The following is a 23,392-nucleotide window of genomic DNA, read 5'->3' as shown; positions in this document are numbered from 1 at the left end:
GATTGGAAACCTGTTCCAAAGCATGGGGAGTCTCTGGGACAGGAATCTATCCCTCCAAGCATGTCCTATTTATCATTGTGGTGAGGTTTAGATCCCTAGAGTGTGTGGCTCTTGGGGATTTGTTTTTTTTTTTTAGGTGGAGCATGTCCTTCAGTTCTGGGTTGGACATGGTCTTGTATGTCAGGCAAAGATCACCTGTGAGTAAGCGGTGTGCAACCGAGTACAGCTGGAGTTTCTTCAGTTGGGCTGCATAGGGCATATGTTTGAGGCCAGTAATCCTCTTGAAGAGGTACTTCTGTGGTCTTTCCAGCTGTTACAGGTGTCTTGTAAGGTACATCCCAAATGGAGCATTGTACTCTATGATGAGTCTGATGAGTGATGAGTAGAGGGGCACAATAACCTCTTTTGTTCTAGATGCAAACCCTTTTGCGATTAGGTGGGCCACACAGAAGGATTTTCTAAACACCTTGGCAATATGATTATCAAAGGAGAGATTACTATCTACTTGGGTCCCCAGATCCCTTATTACATTTTCTGTATTTAGGGGACTAATCAGTATGTGGTAGTTCGCGGGTACTTTGTTTTTTCCAAAGGGGATGACTATGCACTTTTTGGCATTTAGCTTGAGGCCATGATTTTGACACCAGGTATCAGTCTCAGTGAGACCCTTCTGGAGGATGTCTGTATCAGCTAGAGAGTCAGTTATGGCCCCCAGTTTGCAGTCGTCTGCGAACTTGGTCAGCCATAGTCTTCCTGTGCTTGCCTGTACCTCTAAGAAGTATATACCGAACAGGAGGGGTCCCAGGACTGAGCCCTGGGGGACACCACTTGTAACTGGTTTAGAGTCAGACCTAGAGCCTGCAAGTCTCACCATGTGTGTTCTATCCATGAGCCAATTGGCAACCTATTTCATGACGTAGGGGTTTATGTTCAGGCTGGTGAGCTTGTCTATAATACTAGAATGGGGAATGGTGTTGAAAGCCTTTGCGAGGTCTAGGTAGGCTGTGTGGACCTCCTTTCCCTCATCTAAAGCCTTGGTAACTGTCTCAAAGAAGTCCTCCAGGTTTAGGAGGGATGATCTGCCCTTAACAAAGCCAAACTGGGCAGGGTCCAATGTTTGAAGGTTCCCAATGTCTCTGTTAATGAATTCCATGATGATGCGCTCCATAGCCTTCCAGACCAGGCTAGTCAGGCTTATAGGGTGATAGTTCCCGGGGTCCGTTGTGGCTCCACCTTTGTGGAGTGGGATAACTGTTGCTGTGTGCCACTCTATGGGTATGTAGCCTGTAGAGAGGCTGAGTTTGAACAGTGTGTTTAGGTGAGGGATTAGTTCATTTTGGGGCTTGTGTAAGGCACAGCCTGGGATGCCATCTGGTCCTATTGAAGCTGCATTTTTGGCTTTGGATAGGGCTGTTTTAACCTGTGTGTCAGTGATTGCTGGGGCAGTACATTCTTCTGGTATGGTTATGGGCCCTTTAGGGGGTGAGAGGGGGGTGAAGTTTGCACTAAACCTGTCTGCCAGAATGTTGGCAATATCAGTCTATTCAGTGTATTTTGTGCCATTCTGCACTAACTCAGAGCAGATCCGAGAGTTTCCACTTTGGTTCTTGACATAGCTAAATAACACTTTGTGGTTATCTTTGGAGTCCTTGGCATTTTTTCTTTCGAAGCTAGCCTTGGATGATTTTATGAGGGATCGTAGTTTCTTACTGATACTGATCAGGGATGTCTTTCCTTCTTGGGATTTTACTCTTTTCTGCACTAGTTTCCTCCTTCTATTGTATAGCTTGTTTATGGCAGGGGTCCACCAGATTGTTTTCCTTTTCTTGGAGGAGTGAGTCTTGGTTTTGCTCGGATAGCACAATCCATGCATTCTTGCAGGTGCTCATAGAGTTCCTTTGTAAGGGATTCAGCAGCTTGGACAGTGTTGTCTTTTAGCATGGGGGCTGTGAACCTTTCCACCTTGGTCTTAAGTAATGTGAAGTTTGCTTTTGAAAAGTTTTTCACGATGGTTTCCTTGATTGGGGGTGTGGGCGAAATGTGGATATCCAGAGTCATTAGTCTACGGTCTGATCTAACATGTGAGGGTTTGACCTCCGGTGTAGAACACCAGTCGCTCATGTTGGTGATGACCAGGTCCAGTATGTTGTCACCTCTGGTGGGGGTGTTGACCAGTTGATCCAGGGCATTCAAGTTTATAAATTCTAGGAAGCGTTGGACAAGGGAGTTAGTACTTGAGTAGTTTCCCAGTTAATGTTTGCGTAATTGAAATCACCCAATATTAGGGCGTTTGGTAGGTCCTTCACATTTACAGTGTCGCCAGAAATGCGGAATGGGGGTCCTGGGTCATGGTGGGTGATCTGTAGCAAGCTACAATTTGAATTGCAGTTTTGCCCCTTGTTAGTTGCACATGGATGATCTCTGAGGCATTGTGCTGTGCCACTAACCTGGAGGTGTGGGTATCCTTGATGAATATGGATACACCCCCACCTTTTGTGTTTCGGTCTGGGTTCTGTGACCAAAATGTATGGTATGAGTTATAGCCTGGTAGTGCTGGGGTGCTCTCTGGAGCCTTAAACAGGTTTCTGTTACTGCACAGATATCATTGTTCTCCATACTGAGAAGTGCCTTGAGTGCATGCATTTTGAGGTTTAGACTTCTGGCATTGAGTAGCATTACCCTCAGTTTTTGGTTACTTGTGCTATTTACGGTGGTGGGCTTGTCTTTTGAGCCTTGCCTAAAAAAGGCACTATGGGGCAGCAAAAGCCTTGGCCAGTATTCCAAAGCCTAAGGATGACAGGTGCAAGCCATCTCTTGAGAAGCAACTTGGCTTATCGAGCATGTCATCCCAGGTAGACAGATACTGGATCCCCTTTGAATGACACCAGAAACTTAGCCAGTAGTTGAAATTGATTATTTTTTTCTTTATACTGTGGCATCATTTTTGGTGAGGGCAGGATGCTACTCAGGATCAGGGTCATACCGGCCTGGGCTATGTGATCAGAGAGCTCTTCCATGTCTCTTTCATGTAGTCCAGGGAGGTACATCTCAGGTCATTCACACCAGCATGGGCAATGACAGAGTCATATTTATACTTGTTCTGGAGTGACCTAAGTGCTTGTGTTATGTGGCGGATCCTGGCGCCCGACAGGCAACTAACTGTAAACTTCTCCTTGTCCAGCCTAGTTAGTGGGATATCAGTGTGCCTGACTATAGAGTCGCCTATTACTAGTGTTGTTGGGTACGTTATTTGCCTTAAGGGCTGTGATTGCGTGGCACACTGATTATGTGAAGCATGTGTTTCATGGTTTATGATGGGGTGTGGAGGTTGCTTGGGTGTCTGCTTTGGAGGTCTCTGTTGCTTTTACAGATTTTTATTTAGAGCCTCCAAGTATGTTTTTGTGCATTTATGTGTGTTATTTGCCAGTGTTGGTTTAGTAGGTCTATGCGAGACTGGTGGTATGTTGCAAGTATTTTTCTTCTCCTCTTTGAGGCTCCCCTTATTCTTAAATACTTTAACCTTTTTCAGTCGCTCTAAGTAATTCCTATAACTTCTAAATTAAATCTGTTTCTCTTTTGGAACTTGTGGGATTTCAATTTGGGGTGGAGGAGTGATCTCAGGGATGGCAAGACATTAAAAGAATTTCACTGAGTTCAAACTTAATGGAAACAAAACGGCTGCAAGCTATTCAGGTAATGGCCTTTCAGGACATTTTTGGATTGACTGCCAGTATGGTTTGTTCTTTATGATTAGGTGGCTTTTGCTGTTTTTTATTTCTTTTCTTCTGGAAGTTCTAAATGAATGGAAGATTGCTTTATCCTATTATCTATTGTTTTCTGTTTCCATTTGATGTTGGCCCAGTTCCCTGGATATAATTTGCTCTTTGATGGTGAAAGTGAGCCAAAGGCAGATATTTTTTTTTCTTATGTGATGGAGTTTGGGAAGAAACAGCTTCTTCTTGATGTTGGGATTGTGAGAAGTGCTTCCAGGACAGTAAAAGAGCAGGATTGCCTATGGAGACATGGACAGTCAATATCATGAAGTTTCATAAACAGTTGGGCTTATAGTATTTCAGGGAATAGTCTTTCTTAGATAAAAATGGGTGTATTTTTTCATTTTGGAGGTCTACAATGAAATGACCTGACACTGTTCACTTCCCAGTATTTGGGAGAACCACTGTCTGGTTATACCTCCAGGGAATGAAAAGTAGGTCAAGACGTGTGGTGGTGGTAGTGTAACCTGTAGGTCTTGGTGGGTTTGGTGAAGTAACTAATTGAGTTAGATTGACTTGACAGGCTAATTATTCAGGTTGATTTGTGGGTTTGCTTATCCAAGTGAGACTGAAATTAGTTTTTCTTTAGCAGAATTCTTTGCCAAGTTGTGAATTTTGTCTTCCAAGTTGTTTTGCAGGGGAAGAAACAGAATGTGTACCACATTGATGTTAATGTTTGTGTGGGGCTCAATAGTAAGGTTTAGTAAGAACCAGTAAGAAAAAAAATCATTTGGTATATTACTCTTCCTAATTAAGGATACCTGTTATTTTGGCTTAGATTTAACTAAAATGAGGTTCTACCGGCATATTTTGTTTTTGTTCTGTTATGGAATCAGTAAAAATGTTTGTGCAGATATAATAGGAGAGTGATTCATATTTGAGTCATGACTGTGTGATAGTTGTCAGGATTATATTGAACTAAGAGGACATCCAAGAATGCCCATTATTGTTTACACTGCATGTAACATGGCCGTTTGCAAACCATTTCTTGCGCCATTGGTAATTGTGGCTGGGGTTCTTGTGATAATACTTAATGTGTAGAAGTGTACTTCTGGGGGGGGTTGTGTTAGTAGTGGTGTTGGTTGTATTTACTAAAGCTATTGCAAGGACTGAGTCTAAATATTGTGATAGTTCAGAGCCTTCAGAGTAATTTATGAGAACTGATTGTAAGAGGTAAGGAAATGTATACTTCTGGTTTTTGGCCTTACATGTTTTGTTTATTTCCTCATGTAGATACCACTTTGATATCAGCCCTTTTGAAGATCTCTGGCCAGCTTTCTTTGTCTGCATGGTTCACAGGTCTTGCGGGAAAAGCAGGTAAGGGTACAATGATTGATTATTCTTGGGTTGCTTATGTAGTTATACTTGGGAGACTTATGCTCTTGGTCACTAAGACGGCAGAAGTAAGGAAAAGCTATAGCCTCAATTTCATCATGAAAAAGATAGAAAGAAAATTGTTGTTAATGACTGTAAAGTAAAAGTAAGATAGTGGCATTACCCACCTTTCACTAACACATCAGGACTAATGTCAGTATCCAGCTTCTCCAAGATAGAATACCTAAGAAAGCAAATTCATTTACAAAAAAAAAGACTGTTCTAAAAGCGCTGTCACTTGTGTCATATGGGATAGCAGCAGGAACAGTTAGCTTAACTGGAGGTGTTGCTAAAAATTCCATTTTACTTGTCAATTCTTCCATGCCTAGCTCCTGTTCCCCAGGATAATTTCTCTCACATGCATCAATCTGTCTGTTTGCTTATGTTGATATACCTGTTCAGAAAAAGGAGAAAGTTAAACATTTATATTCTGCTGTATCTGTTACCTTAGAGCTTGAGGATTTATTAGCCTTACCTCATGCTGACTTAACCCCTCATCCTGGATTTGCTGGTGAGAGACATTCTTATATTGATAGGGAGGTTGCAAGGTCCTGAAAAGGTGTGATGAGAGAGGGAATGTGATTAAAGGGGTTAATCATATTTTTTAACCTTCCTCCTTCAGATTTTTTAAAGGTTTAATCCTTAAGTCATGATCCCTTTTAAAAAAGGAAAATAAGCAGACTCAGCAAATTTCTGGAAAGCAGGCATTCATAAAACAATGGCAAGGAAGTTCTACAAAGAAGGGGGGGAGCCTGCCAAAAACCAGAAGAGTCCAACAAGTCTGAATAATGATCTACAAACTGTAACCCCCACACTGGCTCTCCTTTATCTTCCTCAGAATCTGGCTCTTCATTTTTCTCTTTGGCAACAGCAATTTCAGACAAATGGGATCTGATATTGATCCAGCAGTGGTACAGATAGCAGTGGAAGTTGTAGTTCCTTCCTCCTTTTCAGTGGATTCCTCTTCATCCACCTGATCTAACTTCATTTCTCTTCCTATTGTTCATCATCTGCTGACTCGGGGTTTAATATACTGTGTTCTTTTTCTTTGACAAGGAAAGGTTATCATAAAAGAATGTTTATGGTATCAAAAAAGAAACCTCATAGAGACCAGTCCTAGATGGTTCCTTTCTCAATTAATTTGTGACAAAGTTCAGAATGTTGTCCCTTCACAGTCTGTTACATCTTATGTCCTCTTTCAGTTTTTTTTTTTTGGTAAGTCTAGATTTAAACAATGATTTCTTGCTCATATAGCCTCAGATTTCAAATGTTTTTTATGGTTTTCTGTGCTTGCATTACACTTTCAGTTCCCTGCATTACCTTTGGGTTATCCCCTGCTTCAAGGGTGCACTCAAAGTGTCTAGCACCAGCAATAGTCTGTTTCAGACTGCAAGGTATTTATATTTCATTATTTAGATGACTTCCTTATCTTTACAAAGAGTTAGGAATCTTTTAGTTGGGTACGTGATTTTCACAGAATGGGGTTGTAAGAGAACATTTTAAAGTCTTGTTTGACTCCTTCCTACTGGATTGTATTCTATGGTGTCTCATAGATATTTCAGTTCAAAGAGCTTTTCTGCCGCAGAAAAAAAGCATATCTGTATCCAGATCTATTCATGAGTTTTCCTCTTAGTACATGACTTGCATCAAGGGAATTTCTCAGAATGATAGGATTCATGGTGTCAGCGATTCTCATGATTCCTCTAGTCAGACTTCAATAAAATATTCACTTGTACCTAAATTCTGCATGGTTCCAATATTAACTCCCCTAATTAATCAAATTCCAGGATTTTCTAAAAAGGAAACATCTTTGGTGTAGAGACCATTTTTATCTGAATACAGGTCTTAAGTTCTTCCTTCTAGCTCTAGTACAGTCTGTGACAACAGATGCCTCAGATTTTGCTTGGGGAAACTTGCCTTTGTTAGTAAAAATTTGTCTTTAGAACAAAAAAGACAGGTCAAAACATAAAAGGGATGTAGATATTTATAAATGCACTGAACTTTTTCAGTCATCTCTGGTCACCAGGACCTGTACAAGTGATTATAGACCACGTCACAGTAATGCTGTACATACATGAGAGGGTCCAGTTCATACCCTCTGTGCAATGTAACCATGGCAGCCTGAGATATAGCAATTCAGCACAATCTCACTCCACAGGCATTTTACATTCTATCAGGGCAAAACATTGTGTCAGACAAGCTGAGTATGACTAGGGCAGACATTAATGAATGTAAATTGAATCGGGCTTTATAGGATTTCATCCAGCTATGGGGAATATTTCAGGTAGAGCTGTTCTCCTATATTCACAACAAACAACTCTAAATGTTTTTCTCCAAGACTCCTTGCAGGCAGACATGAAAGAGTGATCCATTCTCATTTCTTGGATGGGAATGTTCCTGTATGACTTTCCACCCTTTCCACTGATATCTAGGGACATTCTAAAGATTCAGAAAGACTCACCAGAGATCACTGTGTTGACTCCTTTTTTAACCCAGAAAACAGTGTTTCTCCCTTTTTCGGATGTGGCTGTGGGCTATTACCACAAAATTCTTCACAGATTTTAACTTAGTTACATAAGATGGGGGTTGTTTGATACACTCAACTTGAAGCAACTTCAGCTAACTGCCTGGAAGATAGATTATTACTTTATCGGAATGCTATTTTGTGAGGAAGTGCAGCAGGCATTAAAGGAGGCAAGCAAACATGCTGTCAAATCATATATTATCAAATGGAAAAGATGTTCTTGTTAGTGCCATACAAAGAACCAAGACCATTTAAAGGCTAGTATTTCTTTGGTTCTACAATATTTGTGAGTTATTAACCTCTGTCCTTTTTTACTCTTTAACAAGGTTCATTTATTGGTCATTTCAGCATGCATGACCAAGAATGCCACCCTCTTTCATTGTATTCCCATGTCAAGATGTGTTTGAAAGGGATTTTGCATACCTCTCCACCTGGAAAACAGGTGTCGCCTCACTGAAATCTCAATGTTGTTTTGGAAAAAAAAAAATCTTACTCCATTTGAATTAGCTTATCTGAGGTTCTTAACATGGAAAACAGTGTTAATGATTGTTTTGACTTCTGCTAAAAGTGTGTCTGAGTTGCAAGCTCTTATAGTGGGTCAGCCTTATCTCAATTTCGACAAGGGCAGGATTTTTTTGATAATGACTCCTTCATTTATACCTAAAGTGGTATCTGAGTTTTCTTTGAGCCAAGCTAAACATATCCTGGCTTCTTTTCAGAGCCTAAAAATGAGGGAGAAAGGATTTGTCTTCTTCCTGATGTACATAGACAACTAAGATACCATCTTCACAGAGTTAAAACCTTCAGAAATTCTGATCAGGTGTTCATTTCTTAGGAAGATAAGAAAAAAAAAGTACAGTGTCAAAGCTGTCAGTTTCCAAATGGTTATCCCGTGCTATCTCTTTTTGCTATTTCAGGCAGGGTCAAGGCACACTGGACTTGGCCTCATCAGCGACTTTTGGAAAGGGATGCATGCTAGATGGGTCTGTATCATTTAATTGAAGCACCAGTTTGCCAAACACCTATTTGTTGAACTTAATGCATTGAATATCATTTCAGCAAATAATTGCATCATCAAAAAGCTGTCTCTGGGGAAAAAAAATACATGACTACCAGAGCAATCATAACACAAATTACATTATTTTAAACTTGCCAAGGTAGGCAACTTCACCCGACACCCCCCCACACCCCCTAATTATATATTCCAACTCCAAGATCACACTACATTGGGGAAAAAGGCAAATTTGTTACAACAGCCAGCTAACTCCCTTCCCTGGGAAAAAATTTAGATGATGTAATCCTTTACTGAAATGGTATTTGATGTTTTAAGTTCAACAAATAGACATTTGGTGAATTGTTGTATAGATGAAATGATAGTTACCCATGCTAGATGTATTCTAGACTCAGCATTGGTCCTGTGTATACATTTACAAAGCACAACAAACTAGACTCCCTTTTCCAGGTCTATAACAGGCTTTATTAGGACCATTCTTCAGAGTCTCCTGGACCTTCTTCTTTCCTCCTCCCAGGCTTTACCAGCTGTAGTACTCTACCTATCTAGCTAAGGCTGCTGCAGCAGTGATCTAATTATGAACATAGTACAGTTCTGTAAGTAAAGCTACCATAACAGTAGATGTTCAAATAGATCACCACTGCAGTGTACCTACTGTTGTCCTCCCTCCATCCATCACCTTGATTTTTGCATAATTTATGTTTCCAGGGAATAATGATTTTTATTGACCAACCGTTATCCTCTTTCAGTTAGCACAAAAGCTCTTAATGATTTGGCACCTAGATCTCTGATTTCCTCCAGCTCTGCTTGAGCTGCCAATGACCTGGGCACATGGAGGGTGCCCTTAATCTTTGAAAGCTGGCAGACTGTAATATCCTAAAGTTATCACCACAAACAAGAGGGCTGTAAAAAGATAGCATTTGCAGAAGCAACTGCTTCACTCTTTATTAAATGAAACAAGACATAATAAGACGTCAGAATTCTGAGTTTACTGTGGTGTAAAATTAGTTTATTTGTTCATTTATTCTTTGTTGATGGAGTTAGTCAAACTGGGTTAGTAGCCTGTCTTCAAGGGAGACCCGAGGTGGTGGTTATACTACTAGGGGAGATTTGGCCAGAGCATCAGGGAGCTTCCTCTACTTAACAGCGCTTAGTAAAAACAAAAACAAAAAAGCAAGCTGGCTGCTATTACTTCACACAAAATTATTTATTGTAAGCGCTTTCATCGAGGTATGTACCCCAACTTCATCAGACAACTCAACAACACAGAAGACTTCATTTTATACTCACATTCAAAATCAATTATGTAATTAAACAATTAGTAGGGACTGCCTCATATTTTAAAGTACCCATACTTTTTAACCTTTCAAATACTGACAAACATTATTAAAAGCTATAAAAACAGTATCAAAAAAGTGTTTTGCCCATTGTTGAAGACCATAATAAATCAAACAGTATTATTCGAGCATAAAAATATAAACTCATAGAATCATAAAATCATAAACACTACAGAAATATGAACGGATATATGAAATTATAGGAGTGTATTATACACTACAAAATTTTTTTTTTAAATATAATTGTATTTATACCCGATCTCAAAACTCATAACCTCATAAGCACTTCAAGCGGACTCCCACTATCTAACATGATATATTAGTTCATACATTAAACACATAAATACACAAATATGTCAGTAGGAATATCAATTTATGTATGTACATAGCCTATGCTACTGTAATAACTTAAATTAAAAATTATTAAATTAGTAACGCTAAAAATATAAAACATGTATTTTATCTGTCAAGGGCTTTAAGCTTCAGTATACATTTTATAGAAGCATATTCATTCAAACCAGGTGGTGTATGTGCTGATGTGCAAATTTGCCACATCAGTTCGCATTCCTCTAGTCTTAATTCCCATGGTCCCCCCTCTTCGGTCAGGCTCAACTTTTTGTATTATTGTGAATGCAAACTCGTATGTTGGATTTTCAGCTATATGCTTAGCCAGGGCATTTGTCAAAATTCTCCTTTGAATATTATATTGATGCTCGTATATCCTCTGCTTCAGCTTTCTTTCCATTTTACCTATGAAAAATGATGGGCAAAATTCACATAATGCCACATAAACCATTCCTTGGGAGTCACAAGTATGTTTACCTCTTATTGCATACTGCCTATTTCTAATAGTAACCTGGTTTCTTAATTTGATGAACTTGCACTGCTGGCAGTGAACCACATTTACCCATACTATTTCTAGATGTATGCTTCTGTTCTTGCCTTTCTAAAAGGCTTTTCAAATTTGGTCCTTTTCTATATGTAAAATGCGGTCCCGCCTCTAGTACTTTATTAATCCTATTATCCTCCAGGATTATGCTCCAGTTTTTCTGTATTATATCCTTGATGTAATCTACATCTATAGAATATGTAATCAGGAGACTAGTTGTTAAATTTCTATCAGTGCTTAGTCACGTACCCATATGGTCTATTTCAGCAGGATTTTGCGTAACATCCCCCCGATGGTTACCTTCATAGGCATTTTGTACGATAGGTTTAAAATGACCCAAAGCCCTTTTAAGGTTAGCTTCATCAAAAGTGTGCATGAGAAAGACCACCGGGCAACCTCTTTTTAGAAACATATCTTTTAAATTTGCACATTCCAACATGTAGTCACTAGCTGCAGAGACCATTCTGGCTGCCCTCACTATTTGTCCTTTTACTAATGCTTTCTTTTGATGATATGGGTGGCAGCTCGTAAAATGTAAAAATGCGTTTGAGTAGGTGGGCTTCCTATATATTGTTGTCTTATATCTATTATTATTTTTATCTTTAGTTATCTGGAAGTCTAGAAAATTAATAGAATCCATTTCAACCTGATATGTGAATTCAAAAAAAATCAGTAAAGTCAGTAATGGTTGTAATAAATTCATCCACCATAACTGTCTGGTCCTTCCACGCAAAAACATGTCATCTTGGTACCTAGTGTATCATACAACATTGTCCTTGTAGATGTTATTATTGAAAAGAAACTCTCTTTCCCAAAATGCCATTAGACAATTTCCAAAACTGCTCCCATAAGGTGACCCCATGGCTACCCCTGTTTTTTGCAAGTAAAGGTCTCCATTAAAGTACATAAAATTGTTTGATAGCACCAATTCTAATAGAGTTTCAATTACATAAACATCCGAATTGTTAGCTCCTTTACGAGCTGCCACCATTGATATTTTTGTAGTGTTTAGGATTTGATGATTTTATGATTCTACGAGTTTATATTCTTATGATTGAGTAATACTGTTTGATTTATTATGGTCTTCAACAATGTTCAAAACACTTTTTTGATACTGTTTTTATAGCTTTTAATAATGTTTGTCAGTATTTGAAAGGTTAAAAAGTATGGGTACTTTAAAATATGAAGCAGTCCCTACTAATTGTTTAATTGCATAATTGATTTTGAATGTGAGTATAAAATGAAGTCTTCTATGTTGTTGAGTTGTCTGATGAAGTTGGGGTATATACCTTGACGAAAGTGCTTACATTAAATAAGTTTGTGTGAAGTAATAGCAGCCAGCTTGCTTTTTTGTTTTTGTTTTTATCAAATTAGTAGTTTTAACAGTCTTTAACGGCGCTTAGTATTCATGAAAGTGCTGGCTGCAAATATGTGCACATGTCCCGTTCTTAGCACAGTGGCAGCTGGGAGAAGGGTGCAAGACATGGAGAGAGTGGTGGCAGGAGGGGAGGTGCAAACCACCTTTCAGGGAGATGCATGTAAAACAGTAGAAGATTTGGATGTGATTTTTCAAGAGAATTTGTTTGTAGAATTCGAGGAAATGGCAAAAGAAAAGTGTATTTTTACAACCCTCCAGTTGGGAGGGTTGCTGGGTAATGTATTGCTGGAGATGGTAAGTCAGAGTGAACCAGATAATAGAGGACACATTTCCAGGGGAGAGAGAGTGGAGAAAATACAGGATGACGACTCAGAGGTAACCTTTAAAGGGGATGTTACACAAAAGAAATATGCATATGCAGAGACAGTCAAAAGCAGCTACAAGCAGAAAAAAAGATATGACAGTATGAAAAAGAAATTTGTGGTAAGAATAAAAAGTAAAAAGAATAATGAATTGAATAGATACAAGGTGTGGGATACTACTGCGCCATGGTTGCATCGTCGCTTTACAGCAAGAGGTTCTCCAGTTCGATTCTCGGTTGGAGTGCCTTCTGTGTGGAGTCTGTATGTCCTCCCTGCATTCGTGTGGGTTATCTCCTGGTACTCTGGTTTCCTCCCATGTTACAAAGACATACATCTGGAGCTTTTCTTCCCTGGGCCTCTGCTGAAAATTGGCTTTGTTCCAAGTCAGACTTTCTTGGTAAACAAATGTTAAATAAATAAATAAAATAAATATTACTTTTTGGTGTAAAAATCCAAGAGGTTGTTTGTTTGTCTTTTCGGCTTTTCCCGGTTAGGGGTCGCCACAGCGGAACTCTAGTCCACTAATTATTGGCAGTAGATTTTTATGGTGCCGAGCTGCCAGCCCGATGCCCAACCTTCAGCAAAGGCATGCCCATTGAGCTTTTATTTGGTACATAGAGACATTTTGTGGCATTATTTTTGAGACTGTTCATGAAATTAATTTTTTTTATGTGAGTATGAAAAGAGACAAAATGATAATCTTTGGAATTATTACATAGTAAACACTTTTTTTCCCGAGAAATTAAAAAAAAAATACTGTTTTGAACAAAAGTAGAAAGAGAATCTTTGAAAAGGCATTAAAAACATTTCTAAAGAGGTGCTGAACATTTCAAAGTTTTATGACAAAAGGGCTTTATGGACTGGGAGAGGGAATTGCAGTGTTGTTTTGAACATGGAAATGGAAAAAAATGTGCATATTCCAAGTGTTAGAAATGTTGATGGTAACATGGAAGTGGTGAAATATTGAGGACAACCAAAAATATGTTTCTTTTGTGGGAAAAATGGACATCATCTGAATAATTGTGAGAAAAAGAAATGCTATATATGTGAGAAAACAGGACATGATACAGAGGAATGTGAACTATAATGTTATAAATGTAAACAAGCTGGGCATTTATGGATGGACTGTAAAAAGAGTTTAATGATAGTGAAAAAGATGGAGATATAGAACAAAATGAAAAAGAGTTGGAAATTGAAATTGAAGATAGCTTACAAAAAGAAAGGAATAATAGAGAACAAGAAGATGGTGATGAGATAGAGAAAGATTCAGAAATCACTGATGAAGAAGATATAAACTAAAAAATAGTGAAAGGAAAAAATAATTCTGTTAGAAGAAGAGTTAAAGGAAAAAGAAGTTTAAAGGAATAAATTTAAAAGAAAAAAAGAAAGGAAATGGGTAATAGATAATATAGATTGAACAGGTAAATTGTTTCCTTTAAGTTAAGGACAGTGATAACAATTTAAGAAGTATTTTGGTAAATGTAAACAGTATTAACATATTATAAGAAGGATAATGATTTTAAAATGATGTAATGTGATGTAGACATATTTGTATTAGAAGACATAAGATTCTTAAATGAATGACTGCAAACAGAGAATATATGGGATGGGAATATAATATTTAATTTAGGAAATTAATGTTGTTCAAGCGCAGCAGTATCATTTAGAATCAAAGTGAAGATTAACTATTATTTTTTGAGATGGCAACAAAGTATATATAATTATTGCTTTATATGCTTCTGTTATTTGTAAAGAAAGGGAGAACTGATTTCAACAATTATTGGATTATATTGTAGTGAATATGAATGCTATAATGGGAGTTTAACTATGATTTAAGAGACAAAAAGGAAAGGAAATGATTAAGAAAAATAGTAGAAGTTATGAAATGGGATAAATTGGTTATATGGAATAGAAAATGCTGGAGATTTAGAAGAGGTATTCTTAAATTGAAAGTTGATTACTTTATAATATCTGAAGGAATAAGTATAGCAGAAGGAGAAGCAATTGTAGCAGGATTTACAGATAATTTAGCAATATGGGTGGAGATAAATGAATATAAAGAACATATAAAAATACAAAATTGAATAAAAAGAATAAATGAAAAATAATGGAATGGAAGAGGAAAAGAAGAACTTATACAGTTACGGAGAGATTGTGTTACTGTAAAGGCATCTTATGTTAATTGGTCAGAATGATTTATTACATTTAAAAGAAAATATAAAACCAAAGCTTTTTTAAATGAAAGAGAAAAACCAGAAAGACAGAAAAATATATGTAGAGATACCTGAAAATGATTTTGAAAACCTAGAAGATAATGAGAGAGAGTGCATACATCCGTGGCTTTCAAAAGCCACTTGTACCGTTATGATAACTAGAGACAAATTATGGAAAAAGTGGTCACAAACTAAGCTCCCTGCAGACTTGCAAAAATATAAACTCAGAAATCTGACAAAAAACACATAAACAAAGGTAAAAAGGAATTCTATAACAAACCTTCCACAGCCCTAAAATCTAATACTAAAAAATTCTGGAACTCTGTTAACCAAATATTACATCCTGGTACTCTTAGCTCCCCCAATCCATGCCCAGACAGGATATCTGAAGAAATTGCCACTATCTTCAATACCTATTTTATCGATTCAATATCTAAGCTACTGAACCCTAACCCAAACTCCTCTACTACTAACATCTCCAACTTTTCTGAACCTAATCCTAATAATATCTCCTCAAATATCTTCTCCCTCAAACCTGTACCTACTAGCTACTTCAAAACTCTACTCTCTAAATTAAAACCATGCTCAGCATCAGCTGACAATATTCCTTCCACTTTTCTTCTACTAGCAGCTGACTCTCTTGTTCTCCCTGTATCTATCCTAATCAATCGCTCTATCTCTGAAGCTAAAGTCCATTCCATCTGGAAACAATGCTACTCTACCTATACACAAAGGAGGTAACTCTTCTGATATCTCCAACTTTAGACCTATCTCTATCCTCTCCCCTCTCTCTACAGTACTAGAAAAATGAATTCATAAACATGTTATGCAGTATCTAATACAGGAAAAGCTGCTTACACCGACTCAACATAGCACCACTACAGCTCTATTATCCTTCCATAACACTGTCTCTATAGCCATGGATGACCATAAACTTATTGCTTGCCTATTCTTGGACCTCTCAAAAGCTTTTGACACTGTCTCACACTCTCTTCTGCACAAATTGCATAACCTCAACCTCTCCTCTGATACTGTTGCATGGTTCTCCAGCTGCCTCACTGATGGATCTGAATCAGTGAGATGGCACTCTGCACTCTCCCCTCCTCTCCCTATAAGAATGGGTGTACCTCAAGGGTCTATCCTAGGGCCTTTACCTTTTAATATCTTTACTAATCAGCTCTATACCCCCTGTCCTCAGTCATCTTTAGTGAAATATGCAGATGACTCTACAGTCATCACCACAGCCATCTTTCCCTCTAAGCTCTTCTCAGCTACTCAGGCATCTTTTAACTTAATTGGAACATGGCTCTCCAACAACCAGTTCATCCTTAATTGTCTTGCCTTCATGCAACTACATTATGATAAAACTGGGTTTTTGTAACCACTTACCCCAAAAACTATATTCATCTTAATGACATATTTCTTTTTATACATCTTGAAATAGTTTTGCTATACTCCTGATTATTGACACTGTATAACATTGTATTGCTATGTAATGTCTTGTAATAATCCTGTAACACTGCTGTTTAATGCTAATTTATAATGACAATTGTTTAATATGTTGGAGCTTTTCTCCCCGGGCCTCTGCTGAAAAAGAGCTCTTCAGCTCAGTCAGACCTGGTTAACAAATGTAAAATAAATAAATAAATAAATAATAAATAAATAAATAAATGATAAAGACAATGAATTATACAAAAAATATCACAATTTTTTACAGAAACAAAGATAGTTATTACAAGAAATAATGAAGTGTCAGCATATTTGAGGAAGATTGTGAAAGAAGATAGTAGTATAATGAGAGAAATTAAAAATAAAAGAGAGGAAGAAAAAAAACAAACAGATTATGAAAACTGTAGTTAGTATATGGACAAAGTATTTAAAGAAAAAAGAACATAATAAAATATGGAAAGTGAAAACATTTTCAAATCAAGTATATAAGGAAATTGAAAAAGAGATTATTATATTTTGAGTTAAAGTGCTTAGCTGGGTAAATAGAGATTTAGTAGTAGGCCCAGATGGAATAGAATATGAAATGTGTAAAAATTTAATGGAATACCTGTAGCATGTTTTGAATGAATGGTTAAATGAAGGTTTTGGGTATAAGGAATGGTATAATGGAATATTAAAATTCATATGGAAAAGGGAGAAAAAGAAGATATAAAAAAGTAGAGAGTAACAAGTACTACAGATTGTAAGATTATTTATTAAGATAATCTAAAAAAGACTGGAAAATAAGATGGAAAACATAATGGCAAAAATGTATAGGGTATGAAATGAAAGGATGTTGCAAATTGCTAAGAAAGAAGAGAAATTATGGATGCTATTTTAAGTAGAAGAGGTGATATTAAATTTATGGTAGGTGATACTGAAGTTTTTGATTAGACAGAGCATAAGACATTATGAGAATTAATGGAGGCATGTAAGTTTAGTGTTAAATTAAGAAAGTATGTATGACACTGTATAGTAGTAATAGAATAAGAATTCTAATAAATGGTTGGTAAATTAAAGAAATAAGTAATGGGATAAGATAAGGTTGTCCTTTGAGTGGTATATTATTTGCTTTAGTTATGAATGTGGTAATAAGTAAGGTGAATTGCTAAATGGAAGCTACAAAGTATGTAATGCAAACAGGTGTAGATATTCCAGTTTTGATGATGTATGCAGATGATATTATAATAACTAAAATAGTCTATGGATGAATGAAGCCATATTTTGTGTAGTAGATTGTTTAAAAGTAATAGGTATGATATTAAATAATGATAAAAGTAAAGATTTGGGAGAAAGTATAACAATAGGAGGAATACAATTTATCATAAAAAATGTTGGTATTGGGAATACATTTTGGTAATAAAATAATAAGTGGAACACAATGGGAAATCCTTTAAAAGAATTAAAAGAAATTTGTTGCTTGTGGAGAATATGTAGATTATCTTATAAAAAAGCTAACTTAATAAACTCGATATTAATGGGAAAGATAGTGCATTTATCAAGTTTGTTTATGACTCTGAAAATGTATGAAAAACAATTGTTGGACATTATTTTTATGTTTATATAGGGATCTAGATTAAATCCGGTACATAGATGAGTATTATATATGAATAAAAATGAAGGGAGACTGGGATTCTTAAATCCAGTGGTATTTGCAACTTCTTTAAATTTATATAAAGTTTTTAGATGGATACATGAGAAAATGAGAAATTAGTAGTAAGACTATTTAAGTATACATATGAATTTTTTTTTGAGACAGTAAAAATAAATGTGAGAAAAGAATGCATGTATTAATGAAGAAATAGAAAATCTTCAAGAAAAAAATAAAAATGTGGAAGATAAAAGATTGATGAATCTGGGCATCTTGGGGCAATGTAGCAGTTGTCTCATGTACACAGACAACCCTTTCCTCCTACCACCCAACAGCACAACCTGTGAGAGATGCTCTTATCTAGCCAAACTGGAAGTAAAGCTCTCTTCAACCATGACTGAACTTGACAGTCAAGAGGAGAAGGTAAACACTTGCACCACACCACATGCATCACATAGTCCCACTAAACCTACACCACCAAAATCCACACATAGAAATACAAAAACATTTGCAGAGGCTCTCAATAATAATCTGCTCAAGCAACAGAGACCTCCAAAGCAGAAACACAAGTAACCTCCACCCCCCAACACAACCCAAATGACACACAGCTCACAGACTCAGTGTGCCAATAAACCACAGCCTATAAGCCAATACAACGTACCCAACACACTAGTCATAGATGACTGTATAGTCAGGCACACAGATGTCCCACTCACCAGGCTAAACAAGGAGAAGGTTACTTTCAGCTGCCTGTCGGGTGCCAGGATCTGCCACATAACCCACAAACTCAGGTCACTCCACACCAAGTACAGATGTGACTGTGTCATTGTCCATGTTGGTGTGAACAAACTGAGATGTATCTCCCTGGACTACATGAAAAGAGACATGGAAGAGCTGTCCGATCTTGTAGCCCAGGCAGATATGACCCTAGCCCTGAGTAGTGTCCTGCCATCGTCCAGAATGATACTGCAGTACAAAGACAAAATTATTGACTTCAACAATTGGCTAAGCTTCTGGTGTCATTCTGAGAGGATCCAGTATCTGTCTGCCTGGGATGACATGGTCAACAGACCATGATGCTTTGCCAGAGATGGCCTGCACCTGTCGCCCCTGAGATTCCAGATACTGTCTAAGGGTCTTTCCACCCCATATAGTGCCTTTTTTAGGCAAGATTCAAATGACAAATTCACCACTCTAACAGGATCAGGTAAGCAAAAACTGAGGGTAATGCTACTCAGTGCTAGAAGTCTAAATCTCAAAATGCACTCACTCAAGGCACTCCTTAAAATGGAGAACATTGATATCTGTGCAGTGACTGAGACCTGGTTCAAGGCTGTAGAGAGCACTCCTGCATTATCAGGCTATAACTCATACCACACTTTTCGGCCATCTTACCTGGACCAGAACACCAAAGGCGGAGGTGTGTCCATATTCATTAAGGATATCCACACCTCCAAGCTAGTTGTGCAGTATAATGCATCCGAGATTATCCAAGTGCAACTAACTCTGGGAAAAACTGCAATCCATATTTTAGCTTGCTACAGATCCCCCACCATGACCCAGGATTCCCACTCCTCTTTTCTTGATATACTGGAAAATATTAGGGTTCAACCAAACACCCTAATAATGGGCGATTTCAACTACCCCACCATTAACTAGGAAAACTACTCATGTACCAACTCCTTTGCTCAACGCTTTCTGGAATTCATAAATTCCAATGCCTTTGATCAACTTATCCACACCCCCACCAGGGGCAACAATATCCTTGACCTAGTCATTATCAACATAAGTGACCAGTGTTCCACACCTGAAGTCAACTCCTCGTTGGTCAGATCCGACCATAACCTAATCACCCTAGATATCCGCATCCCGCCCCCACCCACCATTAAGGAAACCACGGTAAAAGATTTCTCCAAAGCCAAATTCATGCTTCTTAAGACAGAAGTGGTGAACTTCATGACACCCATGCAGATGGACAATATAGTTACGACTGTGGAATCCTGCACAAATGCACTCTATAAGCACTTACACAAGTGCATGGATCATGCTATCCCAAACAGAACCAAGATGCTATCCACCAAAGAATGGAAGCCCATCTGGTGGTCCCCTGCAATAAACAAACTCTACAACAGAAGGAAGAAACTGTTACAAAAGAGAGTAAAATCCCATGAGTGGAGGAGCTCCCTGGTCAACCTCAGTAAGAAGCTGAGATCCCTTATAAGATTCTCCAAAGCTAGCTACGAAAACAAAATTGCCACTGAATCTAAGGGCAACCACAAAGCAATCTGTAGCTATGTCAAGAATATCAATGGCAATACCCAGATCTGCTCTGAGTTACAGCAGAATAGCATGAAAATTACAGAACCAACTGATATTGCCAACATCCTGGCAGATAGGTTCAGTGCTAACTTTACCCCCCTCTCATCCCCCTAAAGGGCCCATATCTATACAGGAAGAATGCAGAGTCCCTACAATCACATCTATGCAGGTAAAAGCTGCACTCTCTAAAACCAAAAATACAGCATCCATGGGACCGGACAACATCCCAGGCTGCATTTTACATGAACTTCAGAATGAGCTGGCTCCCCACCTAAGCACCATGTTCAATCATAGTCTCATGTCAGGCTTTGTGCCCACTGAATGGCGCACAGCAACAGTTATCCCACTCCACAAAGGGGGATCAACCACTGATCCTGGGAACTATCGCCCTATTAGCCTGACGAGCCTGGTTTGCAAGGCCATGGAACTCATAAACAAAGACATTGGTAACCTCCTAATTCTGTACCCCACCCAGTTCAGGTTTGTGAAAGACAGATCATGCCTTCTGAACCTGATCCACTTCTTTGAGGCAGTCACCAAAACCATAGACGAGGGTAAGGTGGTTCACACAGCCTATCTTGACCTCACCAAGGCTTTCGACACCATCACCCATTCTGGAATTATAGATAAACTCACTAAACTACATATAAATCCCTACATCATGAGATGGGTTCCCAACTGGCTCACTGACAGAACCCACACTGTAAAAGTTGCAGACTTCAAATCTGACTTCAAACCAGTGACAAGTGGAGTACCACAGGGTTCAGTCTTGGGACCTCTCCTGTTTGGTATCTACTTCTGTGAAGTACAGGCTAACACAGAAGGTCTCTTGCCAGTGAAATTCGTAGATGACTGCAAACTAGGAGCCATAGTTGAGTCCACAAATGATGTGGACATTCTACAGAAGGGCCTCACTGAGACAGATGCCTGGTGTCAGAGGCATGGCCTCAAGCTCAATGCCAAAAAGTGCATTGTCACCCCCTATAGTAAAAACACTGTACCCATGAACTACCACATAAACGGCAGTCTACTTAATGCCAGATGTGTGGTAAGAGACCTTGGTCCCCAGGTGGACAGTAGTCTCTTCTTTGATAATCACATTGCCACAGTAGTCAGGAAATCCTTCTATGTGGCACACCTCATCACAAAAGGGTTCTCATCCAGTCAAAAAGAGGTCATTGTTCCCCTCTTCTCGGCACTCAGACTCATTATAGAGTACAACTCCCCTTTTGGAATGCACCTCACAAGACGTGCAGCAGCTGGAAAGGCCACAGAAGTACCTTGCAAAGAAAATTACGGGCCTCAGATGTCCTACACTGACCGTCTCAAAAAACTCCAGCTTTACTCTGTAGCATATTGCCTAGTCCGAGGAGAGCTCTGCCTAACATATAAAGCTATGTCAAACCCAGAGCTGCTGGACATGCTACACCTAAAGAAATCCCAATCCCTCTGAGCTACATGCTCTAGGGACCTAAACCTTTATTGCTTCATATGCCAGACAGAGGTCACCTCTGAGGAGTCTGTATGAAACTTAGTAGTGGGACAGGGCTTTATCCTGTCTGTGTAGGGTAGATGTTTGAGGCCCTGGATTCTCCTGGTGAGGAACCTCTGTGTTCCCTCAAGCTGCTCTATGTGCTTGTGAGTTACATGCTGAAAGGGGCATTGTACTCAATAATGGGTCTTATAAGAGAAGAATACAGGGGTGTTATGACTTTCTTGTCCCTGCATGAGATACCCTTAGTAATAAGGTGGGCCACGTAGAAAGCTTTCCATACAATGGAGTCAGTATGGTGGTCAAAAGTCAGTTTGTATCAGCCTGTGTGTCCAAGTCCTTCACGACTAATTGCCATGCTTATGACCTTGTTATTAATGTGATAATTTGTGGGGACGTCACTCTCACCAAAGTGGATGATAACGCATTTTTGTGGCATTCATTTTGAGGCCATGTTTCTGGCACCAGTCATTTGTTTGGTGAGACCCTCTTGGAGGATGTCCATATCACTAGGGGAATTGATGACAGTACCCAGCTTGCAGTCATCTGCAGACGTCAGCCATAGCCCACTGGTTTTGGCCTACACCTCAGAAAAGTATATCCCAATCAACAGAGGCCCTAAGACCGATCCCTGGGGTACATCACTGGTTATGGGTCTACTGCTTGAGGTGGCTTCCCCTATTTTGACTAGGTGGGTTCTGTCAGTGAGCTAGTTTGCTACCCATCTGCTAACATATGGATTGATGCTTAGTTGAGAGAGTTTATCTATTATACTCAAGTGGGGAATAGTATCGAAGACTTTGGCCAGGTCAAGGTAGGTGGTGTGCACTGTCCTTCCTCTCATCCATGGCTTTGGTGACTGTCTCAAAGAAGTCAACCAAATTTAACAGGCATGACCTCCCTTTGATGAAACCAAACTATGTGGGATTGAATGTTTGAAGATCACCAATGTCCTTGTTAATGAGGACCATGATAATCCATTCCATGGCCTTGCAGATCAGGCTAGTTACGCTGATGGGTCTATAATTTCCTGGATCGGTGCATGCTCTACCTTTTTGCAAAGGGATGACAGTGGCTGTCCTCCACTTGGCTGGAATAGGGTGCCTAATTTTGCTGCAAGTTCCTGCCTGAGTTCATGTAGGATGCAGCCTGGGATGTTACCAGGTCCCATGAATGCTGTATCTTTTGCCTTTGAGAAGGCAGTTATGACTTGCACCCTAGAGATAAGGGGAGTAGGATAAGTGCTAGGGCTGCCCTGATTTACTGATGGGGGGGGGGGCAGAGGGGTGAAGTTTTCACTTAAACTGTCTGCCAACAGGTTGGCTATATCTACTGTATTTGTGTATGTGGTGTCCTTGACCACCAATTCTGAGTACTTCTTTGAGACTGCGGACATATGTGAAGAAGGCCTTATGATTGCTTTAGTAGATGTGGCCAGTTTGGACTCGAAGATTGCTTTGGAAGATTTCACTAGTGCTCTTATTTGCTTGTTCAGGCTAAGGAGAGATTACTTCCAGTTAGGCACCTGCTCCTACTTGGTCCTGGACATAATTTTTTTTCCTTTTATTATAGAGTTTATTTATTACAGATGTCTGCCAGGCAGGTTTACTCTTCCTTGAGGAGGATGATTTTGTCCTGTC

At 38.8% G+C, this 23,392-nt stretch overlaps 1 protein-coding gene across 2 annotated transcripts in view; it reads left to right on the top strand.

Annotated features, from left to right (window-relative positions):
- Positions 1-23,392, top strand: part of PDE10A (phosphodiesterase 10A) — a 4,065,478-nt gene that overhangs the window by 3,376,097 nt on the left and 665,989 nt on the right. For both annotated transcript variants that reach the window (XM_044069581.1, XM_044069571.1), the window contains exon 15: positions 5,007-5,090. In XM_044069581.1, coding sequence (XP_043925516.1) covers positions 5,007-5,090 — 84 coding nt within the window. The remainder of the gene's footprint in view (positions 1-5,006; positions 5,091-23,392) is intronic.

The sequence above is a fragment of the Protopterus annectens genome, chromosome 1.part0 (genome assembly GCF_019279795.1).
Source record: "Protopterus annectens isolate FY-2018-M chromosome 1.part0, PAN1.0, whole genome shotgun sequence".
In the NCBI taxonomy this organism is placed as follows: Eukaryota; Metazoa; Chordata; order Ceratodontiformes; family Protopteridae; genus Protopterus; species Protopterus annectens.
Note: the sequence above shows the minus strand (reverse complement) of the source record. Positions and strands in the feature narration are given on the sequence as shown.